The 21811-nt window shown below is 56.0% G+C and overlaps 9 protein-coding genes across 9 annotated transcripts; 5 read left to right on the top strand and 4 right to left on the bottom strand.

Annotated features, from left to right (window-relative positions):
- Nucleotides 1-334: 334 nt before the first annotated feature.
- Nucleotides 335-1846, bottom strand: LTHEOB_11628 (Transporter sec9; the record flags this gene model as incomplete). Its single annotated transcript, XM_035508405.1, has 5 exons — nucleotides 335-394; nucleotides 459-834; nucleotides 911-1013; nucleotides 1096-1200; nucleotides 1306-1846. 5 exons carry the CDS (start codon nucleotides 1844-1846, stop codon nucleotides 335-337), a joined length of 1185 nt encoding a protein of 394 aa, XP_035365780.1.
- A 614-nt stretch (nucleotides 1847-2460) lies between these two features.
- Nucleotides 2461-3995, bottom strand: LTHEOB_11627 (DTDp-glucosedehydratase; the record flags this gene model as incomplete). Its single annotated transcript, XM_035508404.1, has 4 exons — nucleotides 2461-3038; nucleotides 3122-3654; nucleotides 3718-3862; nucleotides 3938-3995. 4 exons carry the CDS (start codon nucleotides 3993-3995, stop codon nucleotides 2461-2463), a joined length of 1314 nt encoding a protein of 437 aa, XP_035365779.1.
- Nucleotides 3996-4546: 551 nt separating this feature from the next.
- LTHEOB_11626 (Splicing factor u2af large subunit protein) lies at nucleotides 4547-6486 on the bottom strand (the record flags this gene model as incomplete). The annotated part of the gene is made up of 6 exons (XM_035508403.1): nucleotides 4547-4573; nucleotides 4630-4838; nucleotides 4891-5152; nucleotides 5208-6326; nucleotides 6387-6412; nucleotides 6471-6486. The coding sequence occupies 6 exons, from the start codon at nucleotides 6484-6486 to the stop codon at nucleotides 4547-4549; spliced, it is 1659 nt and encodes a 552-aa protein (XP_035365778.1).
- Nucleotides 6487-7659: 1173 nt separating this feature from the next.
- Nucleotides 7660-8479, top strand: LTHEOB_11625 (N-glycosylase DNA lyase; the record flags this gene model as incomplete). Its single annotated transcript, XM_035508402.1, has 2 exons — nucleotides 7660-8056; nucleotides 8103-8479. The coding sequence occupies 2 exons, from the start codon at nucleotides 7660-7662 to the stop codon at nucleotides 8477-8479; spliced, it is 774 nt and encodes a 257-aa protein (XP_035365777.1).
- Nucleotides 8480-9103: 624 nt separating this feature from the next.
- LTHEOB_11624 (Lanthionine synthetase c-like protein 1) lies at nucleotides 9104-10240 on the top strand (the record flags this gene model as incomplete). The annotated part of the gene is made up of 1 exon (XM_035508401.1): nucleotides 9104-10240. The coding sequence occupies one exon, from the start codon at nucleotides 9104-9106 to the stop codon at nucleotides 10238-10240; it is 1137 nt and encodes a 378-aa protein (XP_035365776.1).
- Nucleotides 10241-11662: 1422 nt separating this feature from the next.
- On the top strand, nucleotides 11663-15426 carry LTHEOB_11623 (Cellular morphogenesis protein; the record flags this gene model as incomplete). The annotated part of the gene is made up of 3 exons (XM_035508400.1): nucleotides 11663-13021; nucleotides 13079-15143; nucleotides 15197-15426. 3 exons carry the CDS (start codon nucleotides 11663-11665, stop codon nucleotides 15424-15426), a joined length of 3654 nt encoding a protein of 1217 aa, XP_035365775.1.
- Nucleotides 15427-16695: 1269 nt separating this feature from the next.
- LTHEOB_11622 (uncharacterized protein) lies at nucleotides 16696-17480 on the top strand (the record flags this gene model as incomplete). The annotated part of the gene is made up of 2 exons (XM_035508399.1): nucleotides 16696-17004; nucleotides 17337-17480. The coding sequence occupies 2 exons, from the start codon at nucleotides 16696-16698 to the stop codon at nucleotides 17478-17480; spliced, it is 453 nt and encodes a 150-aa protein (XP_035365774.1).
- Nucleotides 17481-17898: 418 nt separating this feature from the next.
- LTHEOB_11621 (uncharacterized protein) lies at nucleotides 17899-18192 on the bottom strand (the record flags this gene model as incomplete). The annotated part of the gene is made up of 1 exon (XM_035508398.1): nucleotides 17899-18192. One exon carries the CDS (start codon nucleotides 18190-18192, stop codon nucleotides 17899-17901), a length of 294 nt encoding a protein of 97 aa, XP_035365773.1.
- A 2098-nt stretch (nucleotides 18193-20290) lies between these two features.
- Nucleotides 20291-21085, top strand: LTHEOB_11620 (Fas1 domain-containing protein; the record flags this gene model as incomplete). The annotated part of the gene is made up of 4 exons (XM_035508397.1): nucleotides 20291-20363; nucleotides 20426-20445; nucleotides 20508-20957; nucleotides 21008-21085. 4 exons carry the CDS (start codon nucleotides 20291-20293, stop codon nucleotides 21083-21085), a joined length of 621 nt encoding a protein of 206 aa, XP_035365772.1.
- Between the last annotated feature and the right edge of the window lie 726 nt (nucleotides 21086-21811).

Below are 21811 nucleotides of genomic sequence, written 5' to 3'. Positions count from 1 at the left end.
ATCTATCACTGTCATGAGTCAAAAAATGAGACATAAGGCAAAATGATCCCCATGACGATATTGCATTATGCACGTGTGTAACGCATCGAGCAAAGTGAATTTCGTGCCGTTAAGCATCCAGAAAAAAAAATAGGATTGATCCCAAAACGCCATGCCCCATGAACTCTGCCAGAAGAAGAGAGCAGAGTCTCTATCCTCTCAGTTCTTAGCAACCCTATCCGTATTCGTTGCCCCATCTTTTTGTGTTTCTTCTGTGACTCTCGTTCCAAGTCAAAACGCATGTATGTACAAAGGCAACGGATCCAGTGTGCGAGGTGTCTCATGCTGACCACGCTTATTTGATGCGGTCCAGACGCGAGCGGTTCATCACGATCTGCTCGTCGACACGATCGGTCTAGAAAGTGGGAGTTAGTAAGGAATCCAAGACGTTGCAAAAGGAGAGAATGGCTGTGACTAACCTTGTCCGTGATGCGGGCGATGTGCTTGTTCTGCTGGTCGACCTCGTTGCCCATGGCCGCGGCCAGGCCCTTGAGACGGCCGGCGGCGCCGTGCAGGGCGTCCAAGTTGCTGTCAATCTCGTTCTCCATCTCGTCGTCCTCGGAGTCAGCCTCGAACTGGTACTTGGAGCGCTCAGCCAGGCTAGCCTGCTTGCTGCCGCCGAAGTTGCCTGGGCGGTTGACGTCCTTCTGCATCTGCTGCTGGCGCTGCGCAGAATCGTACGCCGCCGCGCGCGTGTCCTCGCGTTGCTGCTTCTCCTTGCGGTGCGTGTCGATGATAGCTTGGTCGCGGGCCTCGCGGCGCTTAGATGCGGTGAAGGGATTGGAGACGTGCATGCTACGCGACGTCGCATTACAAGTTAGCCGCGTTGAACTACACTTGTGGTGTGGTAGTAATAGCTGTAAGCACTTACGCAAACATGGACTTGTTCAGCGTCTTGAGCTCGCGCGCCTTCTCCTCCGCAAGCCTGTTCTGGTTCTCCGCGAGATCGAGGTTCTTCTCCGTGTTGTGGATTCCTGTTCCCAGCTGTATGAGCCCCTATGCGTTCCAATTGCCATAAAGTAGCACATGGGGTGCCATGAGGGGGCAAAGACTCACTCTCTCCCTGCGCGCCCAATCGCGCCAAAGTATCCCGACCCGTCTCTTCAGCCTGAGCGGCCAAACGGAGCGCGTTCCTCGTTGACGAAACATCCTGCTGCTTCACTATTCAAACAGTCAGCACCGGCAAAGTCTCCTCGAGCCCAGCTATCCACCCCGAACACCGGCGCCTCCTTTCAAACCATCGGGGAAAGGGTGGTGGCAACTCACTGAACCTGATCTGCTGCTTCGCCGCGGCCACGTCCTCCTCTTCCTCTTCCTCCTGCGTCAGCTGCCTGTCCGCATACGAGCCGTACGCGGCATTGTTCGCGCCTCCCACCGTGCTGCTGTACGGACCGCCAGGCCCCGCAGGTTGCTGCTGCGCCCTCTGCGCGGCGTTGCCAAACAGCTCCTGCCTGCCCGCGTCCGAGTCGCCCATGCCTCCGTATCCGCCCGCGCCGTACCTGCTCGTGGTGCCGCCGCCGGCACCGGCTCCACCGCCGTACCTGTCCTGGCCGTACGCACCGCTGCCGCCGTACGCGGCTCCACCGGCGCCGTAGCCGCCCGGCGGGACGGGGCTCTTCTCGGCGCGGGCGCGGTCGCTGAGGCCGCCGCCGGAGTAGGGGGGAGGAGCGGCGCCGCCGGGGGGCTGCGCGTACGGGTTGGCGGACGAGGGGGCGGGCGAGCCCTTCTTGCTGCCGAAGAGGGCGTTGCGGTCGGCGTCGCTGGCGGCGTCCGAGGCGGACTTGTCTTTCTTGCTGAAGAGGCCCATGATTTCTTTTTGCGGAGGGAAATATAGAATTTCTTTCGAAGATTGGTGTTTCCTTTATTTTTGGTCCCGGTCGCGTTGGAGGGGTTCGAGGTTAAATATGACCTTAAAAGGGGAGATAGCCTAAGGGTCCTGCGTAGCTTAGGTCCCCGAATGGAGGGGGAGCGAGGGTTTCCGCGGGAAAGCCTCGTGCGATTGTATTTAGTCGCTGCAATTCCTGGTTCAGGCAGCAGCAGCTGGGTATTTTGGATTGCAAGAAAGGTGAGAGGAAGGAGAGGGCTGTGAAAGAGAGGGAGGGCTGACTGCGGCGCTTCGTACGTTGTCTGAGGCAGTGCATGAAACGCCCCCCGGCCCCGTATCTCGCGGCCCAAGGTCGCCGCCGCTGCAGGTGCTGCGCTTTGCCCGCCCGACCGCCGCTCCGCACCCGCTCCCCGCCACCGAAACGCGGCCTTGGCGCCTGACGGGTCGGGCCCTGGGCTCAATCATTATTCACGTGAAGATGCACGACATGATGAGGAACCGAAAAGCAAATGTATTCTCTGGTATCTAATCAATCTAACGAACTGTCTTCCGCAATTAATATTACACCCTCGCGTGCCGTCTTCTAAAATGCTCAGTCACACAGTGCCTCCTGATGCCTGCAGATGATATAGCGCCCTGTCGTTCCACACGTACTCCTCCTCTTCCGACGTCTGCGTGCCCTCGTCTAGAGCGTCATGCTCCTCCTGTGTGAAAATCTCGTTTCCCTCGACCACGGGAAAAGGCGTCAGGATGCGGCTGATGTCCCCCCACCAGACCTCGCCGAAGCGCCGATACCAGTCGACCGTGATGCGGAGCCCTTCGTCGAAGCTCGTCTGCTGCCTCCATCCAAGCTTCGCGAGCTTCGAACCGTCGGTGGCGTACCGGTGATCATTGAACGGGCGGTCTTCGGTGTGCACCACCCACCGCCTGAACTCCTCGGGCGTGTTGGCCGGGAGCCCATAGAGCCTCAAGAGCCTGCGGCAGAGCTCCATGTTCGACACCTCGTCCTTGGACGCGATGTTGTAGATCTGACCCACGGCGCCCTTGTGGAAGATGGTGTCGAGCGCATCGGTGATGTCGCCTGCGTATAGGTATCGCCGCGTGGGCGTGCCGTCGCCGTGCAGCAGCAACTTGCGGCCGCGGTGCAGCAGCATCGCAAACTTGGGAATGATCTCTGTGGTGTGATCAGCATCGCTTGCCTGACTTGATCTGTGCGTTGTGGAGTTGAGTAGATATAAAAAGATGCCCTGTCCTTACTTTCTGGGAACTGGTGCGGCCCGTACACGTTGTTCGCGCGGACGATGATGACGGGCAGCTTGAAGCTCTTCCAGTATGCGTTCACCATCATCTCCGCTGCCGCCTTGCTGGCCGAGTATGGGTTTGTCGGGGCCAGCAGGCTGGTTTCGCCCAGATCGTCGCCATTTTCCTCGACCTCTCCGTACACTTCGTCGGTGGAGATGTGGATGAACTTCTTGACTCCGTGCGCCTTTGCGCTCTCGAGCAGAACGTGCGTGCCGTATACGTTGGTGTTGGTGAACTGGTAGGAGTTCCCGAAGCTCAGGTCGACGTGCGACTGCGCGGCGAAATGGACTATGGTGTCGATGTCGTGGGTGCGGAGACAGCGCCGCACGTCGGCCGGCGAGGTGATGTCGCCCTGGACGAAGGTAAAGTTCGGGGCCGCGTCGAGGATGCGCGTGTTGTTGAGCGACGCGCAGTAGTCCAGCTTGTCAAACGAGTAGATGCGGTATTCGGGATACGTCAACGTCAGGTGTCGGACGAACCAGCACGCGCTGTAGGCTCTGGGTCAGCAAAGCTCTCCCAGAAAGGCCCCGGCAGGCCGTGCTGCGGCGTACATGAAGCCCGCGCCCCCGGTGACCATGATGTTGCGCGCATCGGGCAGCGGCTTGAACTTGGTCGTGCCTATGAGGACGGGCGCCTCCTTCCATATTGAGTTGTCGACATAGAATCGTGGATTCAGGACCGTCGAGCTGCGGCGACCTGCGTCATGTCAGTGTGGTCTGCCGGCGCGCTCGCCAAACGTCGCTCTCGCGCGTGTTTCGCCCATCTACTTACGAGATCGCCTGCTGATCGGACTCAGCTCGTCGAGCGGGCTGCTGGCCAACGACGACATGATACAGGCGGTGCGGGCTGGCGGAGCAAGTGGACCTGCCGAGGGCCTTTCGGTGATATCATGCTGGGGAGCACGCGACAATCCCGCATAATAAGAAGGGAAACCGGTTGCCTCAAAACAGCCGCGGACGGGTTTGGGGTTAGCAACGCCGTTGAGGCGTCGTGTAAGCGAGATGGTCGAATGACGACTCTTCGTCAATCAAATCGCCCGCCTCGTCCGCGGCTGCTGTCCCCATAATATTTGCGGCGCGCGGGGTATACCGATCTACATGAGCGTGCTCAACATGACACGGTTTCAAATTGCCGGTCTGTGTTGCAAGCGCGGCGCCGCTTGTATATTTTCAGATTCCGGCCCTCCACCTAATCCGGCCCAAAGGCCTCGTGCTTTTTTAGTCACCAGCTACCCAAGCTCCGCTAGAATTACATTCGAATCGCTCCCACGAGGCTACCTATATCCCAACCCCCTGAATGCCGTGAACTCAATCTGCCAGAAGTCAAAGACGCAATGAACAACGACCGGGCTAGCGTCGCCAGGAGACATGTGCTGCCGCCTCACCAAGCATCGACGTCGAAGTACTCCTATTTCCCATTAGTATCCGCGCTCATGGAATTGCACTGCCAGGGGACGAGCTTACCTCGCCAAAAAAGGTGACGACGACGGTACGGTCCGCAAACTTGCGGCCGGCCAGAGCACGCAAAGCCTTCTGCGCCGAGTCGGGCGTGTCGTACTTGACGAAGATTTTCCCGACGCCCTTGTTCTCCTTGGGCGGCTGCGGCCTGGGAATCTTGAGCTCCAAGACCTGGCCATACTTGCTGCACTCCTCATGAACATCTTCTTGGATCTCTGCGTAATCTGTCAGCGCCGCCCCGAAACAAATGTGTTGAAACACACGCACCTTCATATTCTTGGGGATCCATCAACTCCTCTGGCGTAACCATGTTAAGAAGCATCAAGACCCGGCCTTGCTCAGCATCATTCGAAGACGTCCCGGCAAGCATGGACATGGCATTGACGCCCATTTCCAGCCCGGATGCCTGCTGAATGCCAACGCATGCCTTCTTGACCTTCAAGCTCTCGTCAGCAATCTCCATGCCGTTTAACCCATCCACCGCAATGTTGGTCGCAGTCGTATCAACATATTCACAGAACGCAATTCCCTGTTTGTGTCAGCACAGAGCAAATCCGAGACGCGTCAGATGGCTTTGTTGTTACCTTCGACTGGTCAGTGCCAGTATCTTTGACCAGCACGAAAGACTTCAGCTCGCCGAAGGATGTCAGCAGCTCCGTTACTTGCTCCTCCGAGAGGTAGATCGGAATTTGCGAGATGCAAATCTTGTGCGGGCCATCCTTGACGTTGTTTGATATGACACCCTCCTGGTAATCAGCGTCGTCACTCTGCGCGGGAACAATGTAATCCTTCGGGCGAGAGATCTGGAGGCCTGCGTGAGCTCCGTTGCTGGCCCCATTGGACGCATCCTCCGGCTCCATAGATTGACCGTCCAAAGCCAGCGCCATGGTAGTGTCTTCCGGCGTCTTCAGCTCGCAGAGAGCAAACGTGCGGTCTTTGGAGATTTGCACTGAAATGCAAGGGTCAGAGCTGGAAATGACGTTGAGATGATTGAGCTGAAGGTTGAAAAAGTCCTGGATGGAATCCTCGGTGGCGGAGCTGGGGAAGTTGTAGACGAAAAGGCGCTTTGCTTGCCGCGAGTTTGACGGCTTGAGAGCGGAAGCGCTTGCTGAACCAGAGGGCTGGTTCATGAAGGCTTGCAGGCGGCTGGGATCCATGGGCTGCTGGCGAGGTGCACCAGGCAGGGGGAACATGCCCGAAAGCTTGGCCTGCTCCGCGGTCACGTTCTCGTAACCCGGCGGCTTAATATCCCACTGCGTCATACGCCTCTTCCGCTCCATGATGGGGATTACATCGGTGAGATCCGGTGTGGGTTCCCTCTTCTTGGGCGGCGGCGAGGCACTCCTCCTCCTACCGCCGCCGCCGCCGCCGCCACCTGCACCGCCACCACGTCCGCCGAGCTCATCCCTGTCCCTCCTCCCACGTCCTCCGCGGTCATCAAACAGGTCGCGGTCCCGGCGCGATGGCCTTTCATCATCTTCTCGTCTCTCCCTGCGCGAGCCACGGTCTCTGTCCCAGCGATCGTCGCGGTGCCTGTCCCTACCCGCATAACGGTCCTCACGCTCCCGCTCTCTGTAGTCACGGCTGGAAGAGTACGTGTCTACCTCGTAATCACGTCGGGAGCCTCGGTGGCCGGGAGATCTGGAACGGCGGCGTCGGTCGCGGTCACGGTCGCGGCGGTCATCGCGATCTCCGCGCGAAGACTTGGACAGCGGGTTTGTTAGTACACTTTCGCCGGCGTCGAGGACTTATTGCTAGCTTACATAATGGTCGCGCGACCGGCCGCCATCTGTTTAAGTAGAGTTAGCATCTTGAGCAGATGAAGAATGAAGCTGAATCGGACGCACCTCTGTCGCCGTTCATGATCGGCGGAAGTGCGCAAAGGCGTAGGCAGCGATAAGTTGCGCGATTGGTGGGCCGCCGAGCTGTAAAAGCGCGTGCGACGGTCGGGAGGAGGGGATGTGGTTGAGGTTGATCGCAAGGTTGTGGAGCTGGACAGCAGTGAAGATGCTGGCCGGCGAGGCTCAAGAAACCTAACCGACGCTAACCTCTTGCTCGCTCGGGCAGCCAACTATACCGCCTCCACTTTACTGCCCGTACCCGTGACTGCTACACACGCGCCCGTCTCGGCGACAGCACTTTTCGCGATGGCCCGAACCTGTTTCGAAACGCCATAGATATACTCACTCCGATCTCTACGTGGTTCAAATAAAAATGCCGGTGCGAAGCAGGCCCAATGCCCTTCGCTGAGAGCCACTAGCATAGTCTGAACGCGTGCGCGTAATTCCGCGGGCACCGAAACGCGTCAAGTGGCGTCTTCGGTCGCGTCTTCTCTAGATCGCTTTCTCCGCATACCTCCCACAACTAGACTGCTGCCGATATCCCACTCAACCTTTCTATACTTGAGGTGGCTTCCGGATTGCCGCGGAATTTTGTCTTTATTGGGAGCAATCCGACGCTCTCGTCTACCTCTTTCACTCGCGTGCGACCTGCATCGCTACAACATGGGCAATTTGCGCATCACCGAATGGCAGCGGCTGCCAATAAGTCTCACTGAACTATGTATCAATACAACTTTACGCTGCGGCCAATCCTTTAGGTTAGGCACATGTACACCTGCATCTCGTATCGCGCTGACAACGTGCGTTCGATAGATGGCGCAAGTCCGCCGAGGACGAATGGTCGTGCGCCCTCCATGGCCGAATCCTCTCGTTGCGGCAAGACCCTGAGCACCTACACTATCGCGCTATATTTCCTGAGCATTCCAAAGTCCCATTGACCCCTCCGCCTTCGACTTCGCCCTCCACAGCCGAATCTCCGGCTCCAAACGCCGATGACACCCTCGAACTTATTCAACATTACTTCAATCTGAAGCCGAATCTGGGCCAATTGTACGAAGAATGGGCAGCAGCGGATGCCAATTTCAAAAAGAAGGCACCGAAATTTACAGGAGTTCGTATCTTGAAGCAGGATGCCTGGGAAGCACTGGTCGGATTCATTTGCAGCAGCAATAACAATATTGCTAGGATATCGCAGATGGTGGAGAAGCTGTGCACAAATTATGGCCCACTCATAGGCCACGTAGGCTCGCAAGCCTTTCACGACTTCCCTCCAGCATCGGCGTTGACTGACCCGAAAGTCGAACAACAATTAAGACAGCTAGGATTTGGATACCGAGCCAAGTACCTGTACCAGACAGCGGTCATGATAACGGAAAAGGAAGACGGCTGGCTGGACAGTCTCAGAAATCCCGAGAGTCCGGTGCTGGGTGCAGAAGCCAAAGCGGCCGGAGAATTCGTCGAGAGTGGCCGCGAGGGCTACAGGTCGGCACATGAGCAGCTGCTTGCTCTTCAGGGTGTGGGGCCAAAGGTGGCCGATTGCGTCTGTCTTATGGGTCTCGGGTGGGGAGAGGCTGTGCCGGTTGATACTCATGGTAAGTGATTACCCTAGACCATTGTGCATGACTGACATGAGTTTAGTGTGGCAGATCGCGCAGCGTGACTACCGTTTTGGGAAAGGCAAGCACAGCAGTCTGACCAAGGCGACCTATGACGCAGTTGCAAATAAATTCCGCAGCCTTTGGGGTAAAGAAGCGGGTTGGGCCCACTCGGTGTTGTTCACGGCTGATCTGAAAGCTTTCTCGGAACGCCTTGTGGCAAAGGTTGAGACGAAGGATGAGAAGGTGGCGATCAAATCCGAGCCAGAAGGACCGGCTGTCGAGCAGACGACGGTGGAGAAGAAAGCGGTCAGCAAAAGGGTGAAGAGGGAGCCCGAAGAGGAGCACTCTGTTCTCGAAGTGAAGGAGAAAGAAACTAAGAGAGTCAGAAGAACGACAAGGAGCTCACGGGAGTATTGATTCGTGTAACAATACGTGTCTGACAGTGCGGAGGGATGTAAGCATCCGTTGGAATGTCGCTGAAGTATGCAAACCTGGAGATAACTCTCATACAAATTTGGCACGCGGAGTTCTTGTGAGCTGGCCCGCCGCACGATGCAAATGTAGCTCGAGCAGCGGTGCAATGGTCGGCAGCGCGGACTTGGTGAAATGATGTTCCGCGAGCAAGGGTGCTACCTAATTACAAAGGATGTCCGTGAAAGTGGCTGGGTGGTTTAGGCTTCTGCCTCGAAACAAGTCGCGGGGCGGGATCCCGTCACAGGGCCGCAGCCCAACGACAACCTCCAGCCCTCTCGGAAGTCAACCGAGTCCACTTTAATCCCCCTCTACCCCTCATCATCAGTCCTGATCTTCACTTTGCGAGCATTTCCATCCCTCACTCCCGCCGGCCCAAGCATTTTGCTGCAGCAGCAAGGGAGCGCTTGTCGCAGTCGCTAGACAGCCGTCCCATTACGTCACCACCGCAGCTCTGGCCCGGCTGAGCACCTACCTCCCAATATTCCGATCGGCATCCCTTGTAGCTTCACAACGGCAATCAAACCCTTGATTTGGGGGCGTACGTCAATCGCAGACTCCACAGCCACCATGACCACAGCTGCGCAGCCAAAGGCGCTTCCGCGCTACTTCCGCAATGACCAGCCCCTCTCCCGGCGAGACCCCTACAAGCAGCTCACTGCGTCGCTAGTCCGCCTGGTCAACGATTACCCGCCCGACAGGATCCCGCCCGGCGGCGGCCTCTACTATGGCCCAATCAGCGTCTCATTCCTCTTCTTCCGCTTGCAACAGCTCTATCCGGAAATGACCATCGGCGACTACCCGCTCGGTTCCTGGTTCGCCGCCTATTTGGAACTGGCGCAACAGCACATGAAGAGCTACCCCGGACCTACCGTCAAGAAGTGCGGTGTCGCCGACGACATCATGGCTCTCCTTGCCCTGGGCGCCGCGTCTGCCAAGGACGCCGACATGGCCAAGGAGCTCTGCAACTATGCTGCTGTGACTGCCGACGAAGACGCTGGCAATGAATGGCTTTACGGTCGTGCGGGGTATCTCTACCTCTTGCGGCTAGTGAGGGCGTCGTTCGAGGACGACCATGATACCAAAGAGCTCATCGACGACACCACGGATGAAGTAATCGATGCCATCATGGACTCTCCCCGCCCGTGGAAGTGGCACGGGAAGGCCTACCTCGGTGCGGTCCATGGCACCATTGGCATCATCACGCAGATCGTGCTCACCGACCCCGCCATGGCACCAAAATTGGAAGCTGACCTAGGCGCTGTTCTCAGCTATCAGTACGATAGCGGTAACTGGCCCTCGTCCATCCCGCCTGGCAAAGACCGGCTCGTCCAGTTCTGCCACGGCGCCCCTGGTGTGATTGCATCGCTTCAGTCAATCAGGCAGTATTTCCCCAAGATGCAGGACCGTATCGATAGGGCTGTTAGGCGGGGCCAGGAATGCATTCTCGAGCGTGGCCTCTTGACAAAGGAACCGTGCCTGTGTCACGGTATCTCAGGCAACGCCCTCACGCTCGAGGACCCTGAGTTCGAGCACTTTCTCACTTTTACCACGGGCCACGAGATCAAGCAGATGGACAAGGACGGCATGATGGAAAAGTCTGACGATCCCTCGGCGCTCTGGTGCGGAGAGGCAGGGCGCGCATGGACGTGGGCGGTTGCCGACAAGCATCTCGAGAAGAGGTTCTTGGGCTACAACGACATCTAGACCAGCGGCGAGCATGCTGCTACGATGCAACGACGGTAATGACTTCACGAGAATGACTGGAGAGGTTGGCGTGGCGCTCCTTGCTCGATTGTGCAGCACATGTGCATCTGAGACTGTGGTACCCTGCACGCGGATGCTGTGTTTATCGACATGCTGCTAGAAATGAGGATATCCAGCGAACTGGTGGCGAAGGCGGGACGATTGGCTGCCACCGGGATTATTAGATAGTACGAATTGAGTCTCTTCTGGTACCGCTTTGCGTCGGACGTACAGGAAGGCTGGCGGCTCTGCGATGACAATAGTCCAAGACGGGCTGGAGTCGCACACGTCGCACAGCGCGTCTCTGTTCCCGCGGCGTCGTGGCCTTGGCAGTTCACCGCTCGAGGATGTTGTGGGCCAAGAGGACGCAGGAACCAGGCGGTTTGGTAGCATGGCGGAGCGAAGCTTCCAGATCGGCCGAGCTGCAGATCGCCAATCACAAGGCAGCCTGAGGCAAAGTTTCTTTGATGACGGCTTCTGTGCGTGCGAATTGCATGCAGCAGCGGCAGATGGGTTCGCGGGACGCCAGAGGGAGAAGCCGGGGTCGGTGATTGGCCAGGCCAGGGATGGCCAGGCCCTGCCGGCGCAATGAACGCTTCCGGAATGTCCGCGCACACGAGCTGAGGAGCGGCGCGCGCTTGGTACGAACAGGGTGGGTTGGGATAGAGTGAGCTGTAGGTGTAGCGTGGAGTGGAGGAGTACAGCGGCCCCTTGCGGCGCGATCCAACGGCCGCGCGGGCGTTGGCGCTGGTGCTGGCGCTGGCCGTGTCACTCGCGCGATGATGCAGACAGGCTGCAGAAGCAGACAGCGTATCACCGGCTGGCGGCCCTGTCAGGGCACAGCGCCCCGTGCGGGCGCGAAGTGGGTCGTTAAGCCGCGTCGGCCGTGGCTCAGGCCGCTCAGGAGCTCATCTAACGTGGGCTTGGTGCGAGCGTCTCAGGCTGTTTTGCGAAGGCCCCCAGCGCGCCGCTGACTCTGCACGCTGCAGAGGAGATCTCGAACTCCATCTTCATCCTTCACGTCTCCACGACCGACTCGCACGTCCGTCGCCGGCTGTCGCTCTCTTTGGTTTTTCCTGCGTCCGAACTTTCTCACCCACAGTCACTCGTTACCAGCGCCACGTCGCACGCCAGCCCTTCCCCTGCGCCTCCGTCCCGGGCCCGCCTTGTTTCCGACCCTGTGCGCCGCTTCCCATTCGCCGCCGCCCCGTCTGCTTCATCACCTCCCGTTTGCGATCCGGGTACCTTACTACGAGCTTTTCCGCCCCGGCATGTCGTGCTCTTGTCAACACTGAACTCCCTGCGACTTTCTCCACAACCACGACACCACCGCCCTCCGCACTGCTCTCCGCCCGCTCCACCCGGTTGCCGCCGGCTCAGGCCATGAGGTCTTCATCCTCATCGCCGGTCATGTCGGCCGGTAGGCTTGCAGCCGCTTTTCTCTCAGCCGCCCTGATCGGCGCCCCCACAACACGCGCCGTCTCCTTCGACCCCGTCGATTCGCCGAACATCGACATTTCCGAGCTTGGCCGCGTCGCGCTTGCCGGCAATTTCGACGCCCTCTCCATCTACGAGTGGGTAGGCCAAGAGCAAAACACCTATCTCACGAATGGCAGCCAGGCAGTCCTGTCGCGCTTCCCCAACGGCGCCTTCGCCAACCTCGCCGTTGGTGATGCCAATATCGAGGCCATGTGCTCTTTCGTCAAGGATGGTTCACTAACCGGCATCGTCGTCGGAGGAAACTTTACGAGCTTGGGCGGCGTCGAGACGCAGGGTGTGGCGCTTTTCAACCCAAACACGTCCAAAATCACCCCGTTGGAGGGACTAACCGGCAGCGTCAAGAGCCTGTACTGCGACTCGGATTCTGGAATCGTGTACGTCGGCGGCTCTTTTTCTGCCGCGAACTCCACCAACGCTCTCGCATGGACGGATGAGTGGACGAACCTACCCTTTGCCGGCTTCAATGGACCCGTTTCTTCTATTGTCAAGAACTCTGATGGCCATATCATTTTCGGAGGATCTTTTGATGGGCTCGGTAACACTACAACGCCGAAACAGAAGGACCAGCAGGTTATCCCCTTGGGAGCTGGAAACATTACCACCCAGGCTTCTTCGACGAGAAGCGGATTCAGCGACCCCGAGAACATCATCTGCAAGGCAGGGCAGGGTGGATCAGGCAATGTTTGGCTATTGGAGGACGCCTCACCGGGATTCTGGAAAGCCGAATTTCAGTTTGGGTTCCAGCCGACCAAGCTACGCCTGTACAACACCAACCAGGATGGCCGTGGAACAAGGACTTGGCGCTTCACCGCTCTTCCCGATGGCGGTATCATGAACCTCACCCACATTGATTCCAATGGCAACAACATCACGTGTGATGCTCGCTGCCCTCTTCCGCAAGGCAACACCACGCACCAGGACTTCCACTTCGTCAACCAAGTTGGCATGAATGCCTTCCGCATCGATATCTCCGAGTGGTACGGCGACGGTGCTGGTTTGTCTGGCATCGAATTGTACCAAGATGACATTTATGCTTTTGCCATCAACGACTTTAACCAGCCTACCTGTGAGAGCAATAGTACCTCGGCTGCCGCTACCAGCACCGGCCCCTGGGCAGTTGAGGCATCGCACTCAAGCAGCTCGCAGTGGCTTAGAGCGAACTTCTCGAGCGGAGAGGAGGTCAACAGCAGCTCAGCTGCTGTGGTTTTTCAGCCTAACATTCAGCAGTCCGGCAATTATACCGTACGCCTGTACACTCCTGGGTGTAAACAAGATGATTCTTGCGACACTCGCGGACAGGTTAACATCACAGGCAGCATGACCAACGGCACGACGACTGCAGGCGCCCCAATCTCCACGACTTTGTTCCAGACAAACTACTACGACAAGTACGACACAATCTATTATGGCTACGTGGATGCCATTTCCGATTCGTTCCGCCCATCCGTCACTCTCACACCCGCCGATGGCCAACAAGGACCTCTGAACATTGTCGCCCAACGTGTGCGCTTCGAACTCATGAGTTCTTCCTCCGGTGGGCTCAATGGCCTTTTTGAATACGACCCCAATATGGATACCGTCAGCGACGATTTTTCGGCCTCTGTCGTGGACACTGCAGGCTCCCAACTCAGTAGCTCTGCGGGAATCAACGCCATGGTCACTGACAACAATGCGATCTACATTGGTGGCAATTTCACCAGCAACAACGTCAGTCACATTTTCGCCATCAAAGATAACGCAACTGTCAGCCTTACGGACCGTGGCCTCAACTCTGAAGTCCGCGCTCTCTACCTCAATGGCACGGACCTTTTTGTTGGCGGCAACTTCACCAACACGGCTGAAAACTCGGTGGATGGTCTGAATGGTATCGCATTGTACTCGACGTCTGACAACGAATGGAAGCCCCTAGGTGCCGGTATCAACGGCAGTGTTGCTCACATCGTTCCCCTGAGTCTTAACTTGACAGCGGATACACCGGAGTACGTCATCGCAGTGAGCGGTGACATTACCGGTGTTCAGGCTTTCGGCGAGAACGCGACTTTCCCCGTTGAGGGTATCGCTCTCTGGTCCCCTTCCAGAGGGAACTGGCTTCGTAACCTGGATGTGCAGGCGATCGCGGTTTCGGGTCAGCTCAATGCTTGGACGGAAGTCCCGGATTCCGACCCCCTGTTCGCGGGGGCTGTCTCGTCTCAGGCTCTGGAAGCGAGCGGCGCTGTTGGCCTAATCAACGCGGAACAGCTTGGCCTGCAACGCTATCCCATCCAGATCCAGCCCCAGGCAGAGTCGGCTTCTTCGGGTCTTGCCAAGCGTTCGACAAGTTCTCAGAATGTTACGGGCGTGGTCACTGGTCTGGTATACGAGCAGAACAGCCTTAACATTACCATTATTGGCGGTCATTTCTCGGCTACTGGCACGAACGGTTCCGAGTTCAACAACCTCCTTTTTGTTAACACTTCCGACTCTAACCAGGTGAACGGCCTCACGGATCAATTAGACGCTACCGCTACGATTGTCGCCCTTGCTACCCAGGATTCGGATTCGACTCTGTGGGTTGGCGGCAGATTCACTGGCAATGCTAGCGGCACGGACCTCAATGGTCTTTTCTCGTACAGCCTTGTCAATGCTGATTTCTCCAGCAATCAACCTCAGGCCCTCGACCGTTCTGGTGGCCAAGTCTCGGTCAACGCCATTGCTCCTCGGCCGGATTCGGATGATGTCTTTGTTGGTGGAGAGTTTGACTCGGCTGGTGCCTTTACTTGCCCTGCTCTGTGCGTCTACGCCACGGACCGTGGGCAGTGGGTCAGCCCCGGAAACGGCCTGTCGGGCTCAGTTTCGACCATGCTTTGGGTCACGCAGAACGAGCTCCTCCTCGGCGGCAACCTCACGGCTGAAGACAACACCACGGCGCTGGTGACTTACACTGTCAAGGATTCATCGTTCAAGACTCTTCCTGGATCCGAGCAGGTTCCTGGGCCGGTCGATGCCATCACGGCAGCCGACAGCGACGGAACTCGGTTCTGGGTTGCAGGCACAGCGTCGAACGGCACGGCGTTCGTCATGCTCACGGGCACTGGTGCCGACGATTGGGTGTCGGTTGGAGATGGGCTCGGCGAAGGGTCTATTGTCCGCGGCCTTCAAGTCTTTTCGATCAAGGAGAACCACGACTCAAACGACAACCTGGACAAGGACAAGATTCTCATGGTGCTGGGTGAGCTCAACGTGCCTGGATTTGGCAACGCGTCTGCAGTCGTCTACAACGGCACCGATTTCCAGCCCTTCATTCTCTCTACCACGGCCAGCAACGGCCAAGGTAGCCTCTCGCAAGTCTTCGTTGAGAAGCCCCAAAACGTTTTCCGGACAAGTGGTAAGTTGACGGCATGGGCGACGGGTGGGATGATTTGACTGACGTGTTTCCAGGTGGTAATCTCGCGCTCGGTCTGGTGGTGCTCATCGCGCTCGCCATCTCGCTCGCGCTGATCATGCTCCTGGTGGTGGCGGGCATCGCAGCCGAACGCATCCGCAGGGCGCGTGAAGGCTACGTGCCAGCACCAACACAGATGGGAGACAAGAATGCCAACATGGCGCGCATCCCGCCGGAGCACATTCTTAGCAACCTCGACAACCCGGGGGCGCCAGAAAGGCTCTGAGCGGTTTCTGGGACTTCTAATGAGCGAATGTACAAAAGCGAGCAGGCTTCTCGGCAAGGCGCATCGGGCGTATTTGGGACTTTCTTTTTCGTTTCCTATTTTCATCTGTTCTTGTCGATCATTCTGCCGGCATACGATCCACCGTCGCTGATGCGTTGCATCTATGCAGGCACCGCCTGTTCTCATGTTTTTCTCTTGCATTTCTGCTTCCTGCTTTGGCCCTCTCCAACTCCGTCAGCGAGTGCACTCACAATCTCCTTTTGGTCGTTTTCGCCTAGCGTTGATGGGGCGCGGGACCGGGGTCTGTTGGCGGACCTCTTCCCTAGGCTTTTTCATGATACCACCAAACCGCCAACATTTAATGTGTACTTTAGTTTGCTGGGATTTTTTTTTTCTTTCACAGCCGGTGCTGCACTGGCAATGATTTGGTTGCTACTAGTCTTTTTGCTTTTTCACTGCAACATTCTTCTTCATCGGGGCAAATTGGTGGTGGAGATGGTTAGAGAGGTGGGGTTTGGTCAGCAGTGCGACCAGGCGGAGATGGTCGCGGAGATGCAACGGGCGGCTCAGCCTCAATCGTCACGCTGGAGCGGTAGTCAGGTTGATAGAGAAAAAAAACACCGTTGTAATCGAGCGCTTACGCGGCTGCTATTTTCGCATGAGAGTGGAGCGTGGGCCACGGCTGGAGCTGCCAGCTTTGTTGGCCAGATGATGGTTTGCTCAGCCACGCTTGTCGTAGAGGCCCGGCCAGGCCAGTTGAATCTGTCTCTTCTACCGGCCGAGATAACCGGCTGCGTGCTGGAAGCGGCGCGCAAGGCAGGCAGGCAGCAGTAACACAGGCCTGGCCCTGACCGGTCGGTCATCGCCGCCGTGTGTCGCCTTGTTTTCTCGTGTTCTCGTCGCCCAGCTGAGCGGACGGGCTGCGCCGGAGGGTGTGGATACTATATGTGTGTATATAAATAACGATAGCGCGTTCGCCACTGCTGTCGATCCCCGCCCTCGCCTGCAATTATATATATACGAACGGGCGGCGATCTGAGGTTCACACCTTCTTCCTTGCTCTCCCGACTCCCCTGCGGTTAGTAATACAAGTGTAAGCTTCGACCATTGGTGTGCTTCTCTAGGGCCCGTTACCAACCATCCGTCACCTTCCGTCATTGCCCTTTGCACCCGCATCCCCACCCGAACTAGCCTTGCTCTTGCTGTTGGAGCACCCCACACCACCATTTCTAACCTCCCCACCCCTTTAGATATCAACAACACATCGGCATGACCTCCAATACCGCCAACCCCCCGGTCGCCGACCATCATACGACGCCGCGCTTCGTTCGCGGCTCCGTCGTCCCGCACCTCGATACCTCGACGCCTGCCATCAACGCCGGCGCGCCTGTCGAGATCGACGGTACGCCCACGTCGCCTGAGAACAGGCAGCAGCAGCGGATGACGACAGCTTCTCTTGCAAGGAACCGAGCAGGTGATGATGATCGGCCAGTGAGGAGCGGCAGCAGTCCAGATCATTTGGCGAGGGAAACGGAAGTATTGGAGGAATTTGGCTTGAGTGGGAGAGAGGGCGAAGAGGTGAGTCCCCTTTTTTTTTCTCTCTTCTTGTTATTTCCCTTCAAGTAAATCCAGTGTCCTTTTTTTCCCCTAATTTTCCTGTGCAATCCGTGCTTCTCTCATTTCTCTCTGTCTCCTTGCATACGGGCTTGTGTGATGCCTCTTTGATATGGCCGCGCACGTGGATTGCTGCAGGTGACCACTCCTACGCGGAATGCGTATGCCTCGTGACTCGTGCCCCTCTTTATTTTTTGATCCTATTTTCCGTTCTCTATTTTTACATTGCTCGCTTTTACTTGCTACGATTCAGAACCTACAGGCTGTGCTTTTCCCTTACATTTTGCTCATAACAGAATCGCGCCGCTCTGCTGCAGTCGCGCAAAAGTGACCCAGCAGTCCTAGTCGACATACCGCAAGGCCCTTCTGTTGAGGATTTTGCCGCCGCTGGTCTCTTGAGCCCAGATACCGATGAAAGGAAGGTCGATGCGGCCACATGACACGAAAAAAAGGGATAAGGAAGGTTAAACGATCATCACCCATGACATTTAGGAGCGAGGAGTCGAGGCCGGAGTTTTAAGGTCCTACAGCATAGTGGAGCTCGGATTGAGGGATATACAGGTTGAAAAGGAGGTGGAATAAAGGGGCTTATGCATTATTCCAAGATTATGGGAGTTTGATGATTGAGAATTTCTGTTTTGGACACTTGACTACATGCGTTTGTTATACGGACTGAAAAAGGTAACTCCGCTTGACTGATTTGCTATGCGTTCAATACCTGATTATGTTTCTTCGTTTAGCGTTTTCCCTGTATCTATAACTCTTTCTATTTCCTCCGTGAATCCGAGACAACAAAAAAAGATTTCTTAGGAATTGGGACGATAAATGGTAAAGTACCCGTGACTCCACAACTCTTCCTTACTCCTGCTCCTCCTCCCACCAAGCCTTTGTCCTGCCCCAGTGATACGCGTGGCCGAAGCCACCAGGCATGGCTAGCGATCGCACCACGAAGGGCCAAAACATAACGGCTGAGGCCACGGGCACGTATAGCGTTGACGCCAGGCCGATGCGATACCAGGCACGGCTCCAGTCGGCTTTGTATGGGGTGGTACTGACGGGCACGCGGCCGATCGGGTGGGGCTCCTTGATGGCGTTCTTGACCGCGTAGATGAGTTGGTTGAGCAGGGTGCGGGGAAGAGCGGCGGTTGCCATTTTCCGAGGAGGTTGTCTTATTTCTGATGGTGGTTCTTATGGTTCCCGGTTCGACTGATGGAGGTGAAAGATGAAATGTCGTTATCCGCGAGGAGGCTCTGCTTCGGTTGGTTGTTTCGGGGAATTCGGTGTAGGGTCTTGTTTTATATCGAATTTGCGCGATTCGTATGGACGTTTAAGTGATAGATCAAGTTCCTTTCTCCGGATTTGATTGTTTTGTCTCTGAGGAAATGGGTCGTGGATGTACTGATGGGGACTTGTAGGAGTTGCATCAGTGAGTATATAAATACATGAGTCCTATGTCTTTTTTCTGTCGCCGCATGATGATATCAAAGCTTCCGCAGCCGCCCGATATCTCACGACAGTGTTTCCCGCCTGATTGATAATTCTCAAGGCGCGTTTCGCTGAAGCTATTGGAGCGCGGCGGTCAGAGCGCGAAGTGATTCTGGGAATGCCGACGATGCCGCAAGCATGCCGAAAGATGCCGATGCCACTGCACCCAACGGCATTGCCGCTATTACGATCTGGAAGGGCGCCTCAGGTGATATTTCCTGCCGGGTGGTTTCAAATACTGTAGTCATTCCTAAAAAATATCGTTAGACAGCTGCCACGGTCGCTAGAAGTTTGTGAATAAGGGCTAAGCTTGCAACGAGAGAATCCTTATGTTAACTCGTAACGAAATTCATCTAATCTTTCCTTCTACCCGATGTCAGTCTTTTTTCTATAAATATCCAAGATGTAGAGACCTCTCCCAATAGTGATTTTACAGAGGGGTACTGCAGCCAATGGCTAGCGCGAAGAATAGCAGGGCCCTGGAGTGTAATACAGAGGGGTTCCACGTCCGACCGCTAGAGCGAAGAATGACAGGGCTTGGTAACAGGGGATGGCTGCGCTCGAGTGTGGATGGTGTGATTGGTTTAATCCACTGAAATTTGCCGCTTTTAGCAATCAACAGGCATCCGATAGACAGAAAAACAAATATACGCCAGCGGTCGGACGTAGAACCCCTCTATAACTATGCCTTAGTTCCTTTTTCCTTTAAATGATAAAGAACATTCCGTAGGTATAATTCTACATTCTCGTCCAGACGGTGGCTTCAACTACCCATAACAAGAGCAAAAAATAAATTCACGCTAGCCATGGGCTGCAATACCCCCCTGTACACCAGGTGCTTGCTTAATCAATAGAGTGACAATTCTATTCGAAGCATGATGCAGGACAATGTTTCTTTTCTCCGACCATGTCCGAGATTTTCCCGTTCGGGAAATCAGTCGACAAAAATTTCTCCTGTTCCACCCACACACCCCGGATCCTCTTGGAAATGCTCTGGGGTCTTTTGGAGTGCTGTCTGAGTGTTTTGGTGTTGCTTGAGCATGTTTACAGTATATATTGAGTGTAAGATTTGGAAATGTCATCAACAACCACAAGAACCACTCCGGTTCTTGATCCAGCCGCCCGGCTAGCTCAATCGGTAGAGCGTGAGACTCTTAATCTCAAGGCTGCGGGTTCGACCCCCGCGTTGGGCTCAATTCCCACATCTTTTTGTTTTGTTGACGTCTGGGGTGGTGGTGGCTGCGGAGGAGGCTGACGGCTTTTTTCGCCCTACGCGAGGTTTTGTGTGGTCCGAGCGCTGCTCCAGCATAAACAGCGGCATCTGGGGACATCAAAACAAAGCCAGAAGTTGCTCCAGTTACCTGTCGGCTTGGTTATAGCGAAGTCCGTGGACGCCGCGGTCTGCTAACGCTGGGGTGCTGCAGCTCCCCCGGGGGCTTAATTTTACAAAACAATAAGCTCTTACGATGGCGTACCCTACGACCGAAGATGGGCTTGTTGCTATTCACTCTAATTGTTTGCGCGCTAAGCCGAGGAATGTGTTGACAGTCACCCCATATTCAGTCTTCACTGATACGACTTTGTCAGTTGAGGAAGGCGTGAATGTGGTCCCAGGGTTCCGGCCCCGCTGTCGTCATGGCGGGGTATCGATCGTGCAATAGCTTCCAGTGCCTATCTCTCAATCAACCCCAACTTCAACGGCTTCAACCGCCTTCACTCTCAGCTTCTATCATCAAAGCTACTACCCACAAATCAATCCAGCAAAATGTCATTGGCACCCAAGTTCGCCGGCCAGAAGCTCGCCTCTGGCGTGAAGACGGTGCACACGCTTGAGCTCTGTATATGCCCCGCGCCCACCTTTGGAGAACAGTAGCTAATGGGGCCAATCTTCTGTCTACAGACCTCGACTATGTTTGCCCGGTCAGTATCGTTGAAATGTCTTTGGGGAGCCATCCCGCTGACATCCGCCGCTTGCGCCACAGTTCTCCAAGAAGATGTTCACGACCATCTACGACCACGTCCTCCCCACCATCAAGTCCAAGTACGACTCCAAGCTTCAGATAATATTCCGCCAACAAATCCAGCCGTGGCACCCATCGTCGACGCTCGTGCACGAAGCCGGCGCCGCGGTGCTCCGGCTGGCGCCGGCCAAGTTCTACGATTTCAGCAAGGCGCTGTTCGACCAGCAAACCGACTTCTTCGACGTCAAGGTGGTGAACGAGACGCGCAACAATACGTACAAGAGGCTGGCCAAGATCGCGGCGGGTGTCGGGCTTGACGAGAAGGAGGTATACGAGCTGTTGGAGATCTCGGACAAGCCCGGGCCTGATGGGTCGTTGAACAGCGGGAACAAGGTGACGGATGATGTCAAGGTCATGGTCAAGACGAACCGTCTTGTGGGCATCCACGTCACGCCGACCGTCGTCTTCAATGTGAGTTTTTGATCTGATGCCGGATTCCAATTGGCTAACAGGAGGGCTAGGGTGTTGTCGAGAACAGCATCTCCAGCAGCTTCACCAAGGAGCAGTGGGAGGAGTGGCTTGAGAAGAACGTGGTCTGATCCGCCTAGATTTGGATTAACCAAGGTCACCGCTGATGGGTATTTGCTGGGACACGAAGATAGAGCTGCCCCTCCATCCACGCCTCTGAATCTTCGACAGTACGAAGGGCTGATGACCAGTGCGAATTGGGAGGCGGCTTGGTTCTAGTAACTTCACACTCAGTGCTAAGTTTCAATGCAACGGTCGCTTATAATCCAGACTTAGTCACTTGAGGCCTGCCTCGTCGCTCCGTGCCACTATGAGAGATCATCTGGGCAAGCCAACGCATTATCTGCAGAACTACTGCTGACAATGTTGCAGTATCCGTATGCAACACTCGTGGCACCATGCAACCTAAAAGAGCCATAACACGCCAACAAAGAAGATTCAATTCACCGCTTAGGCCCTTTGTGAAGTCTTCACTCCATTTTTGGGTATTGAATTCTCAAATCGTCTGAACGTTCCTCCGTCTTACTCGACGCGCCTGCGGTAATCCTGGGAGTGAGATTGATTACCTAAAAATTGCATCGGCAATTTGGCAGTAAGTCGGATGTAAGCGTTTATATATGCACTCTGGCCAGATTCTCTCTAACCATGGCAATGTTTTTTCCTGGATAAAAGAGGCGAAGGAGCGAAGACGAGAGATAGGGCCAGGTACGAGTCAGCACAATCGGCAAACATGCGGCTCAGCAAGGCGAGCACGAGATCAAGGCGGGCCATCTTACTCGCTCGTCCAAGATATCTAG

The sequence above is a fragment of the Lasiodiplodia theobromae genome (assembly GCF_012971845.1).
Source record: "Lasiodiplodia theobromae strain AM2As chromosome Unknown scaffold_51, whole genome shotgun sequence".
Classification (NCBI taxonomy): Eukaryota; Fungi; Ascomycota; class Dothideomycetes; order Botryosphaeriales; family Botryosphaeriaceae; genus Lasiodiplodia; species Lasiodiplodia theobromae.
The sequence above is the reverse complement of the archived record's forward strand: the minus strand, read 5'-3'. Positions and strand labels throughout refer to the sequence as shown.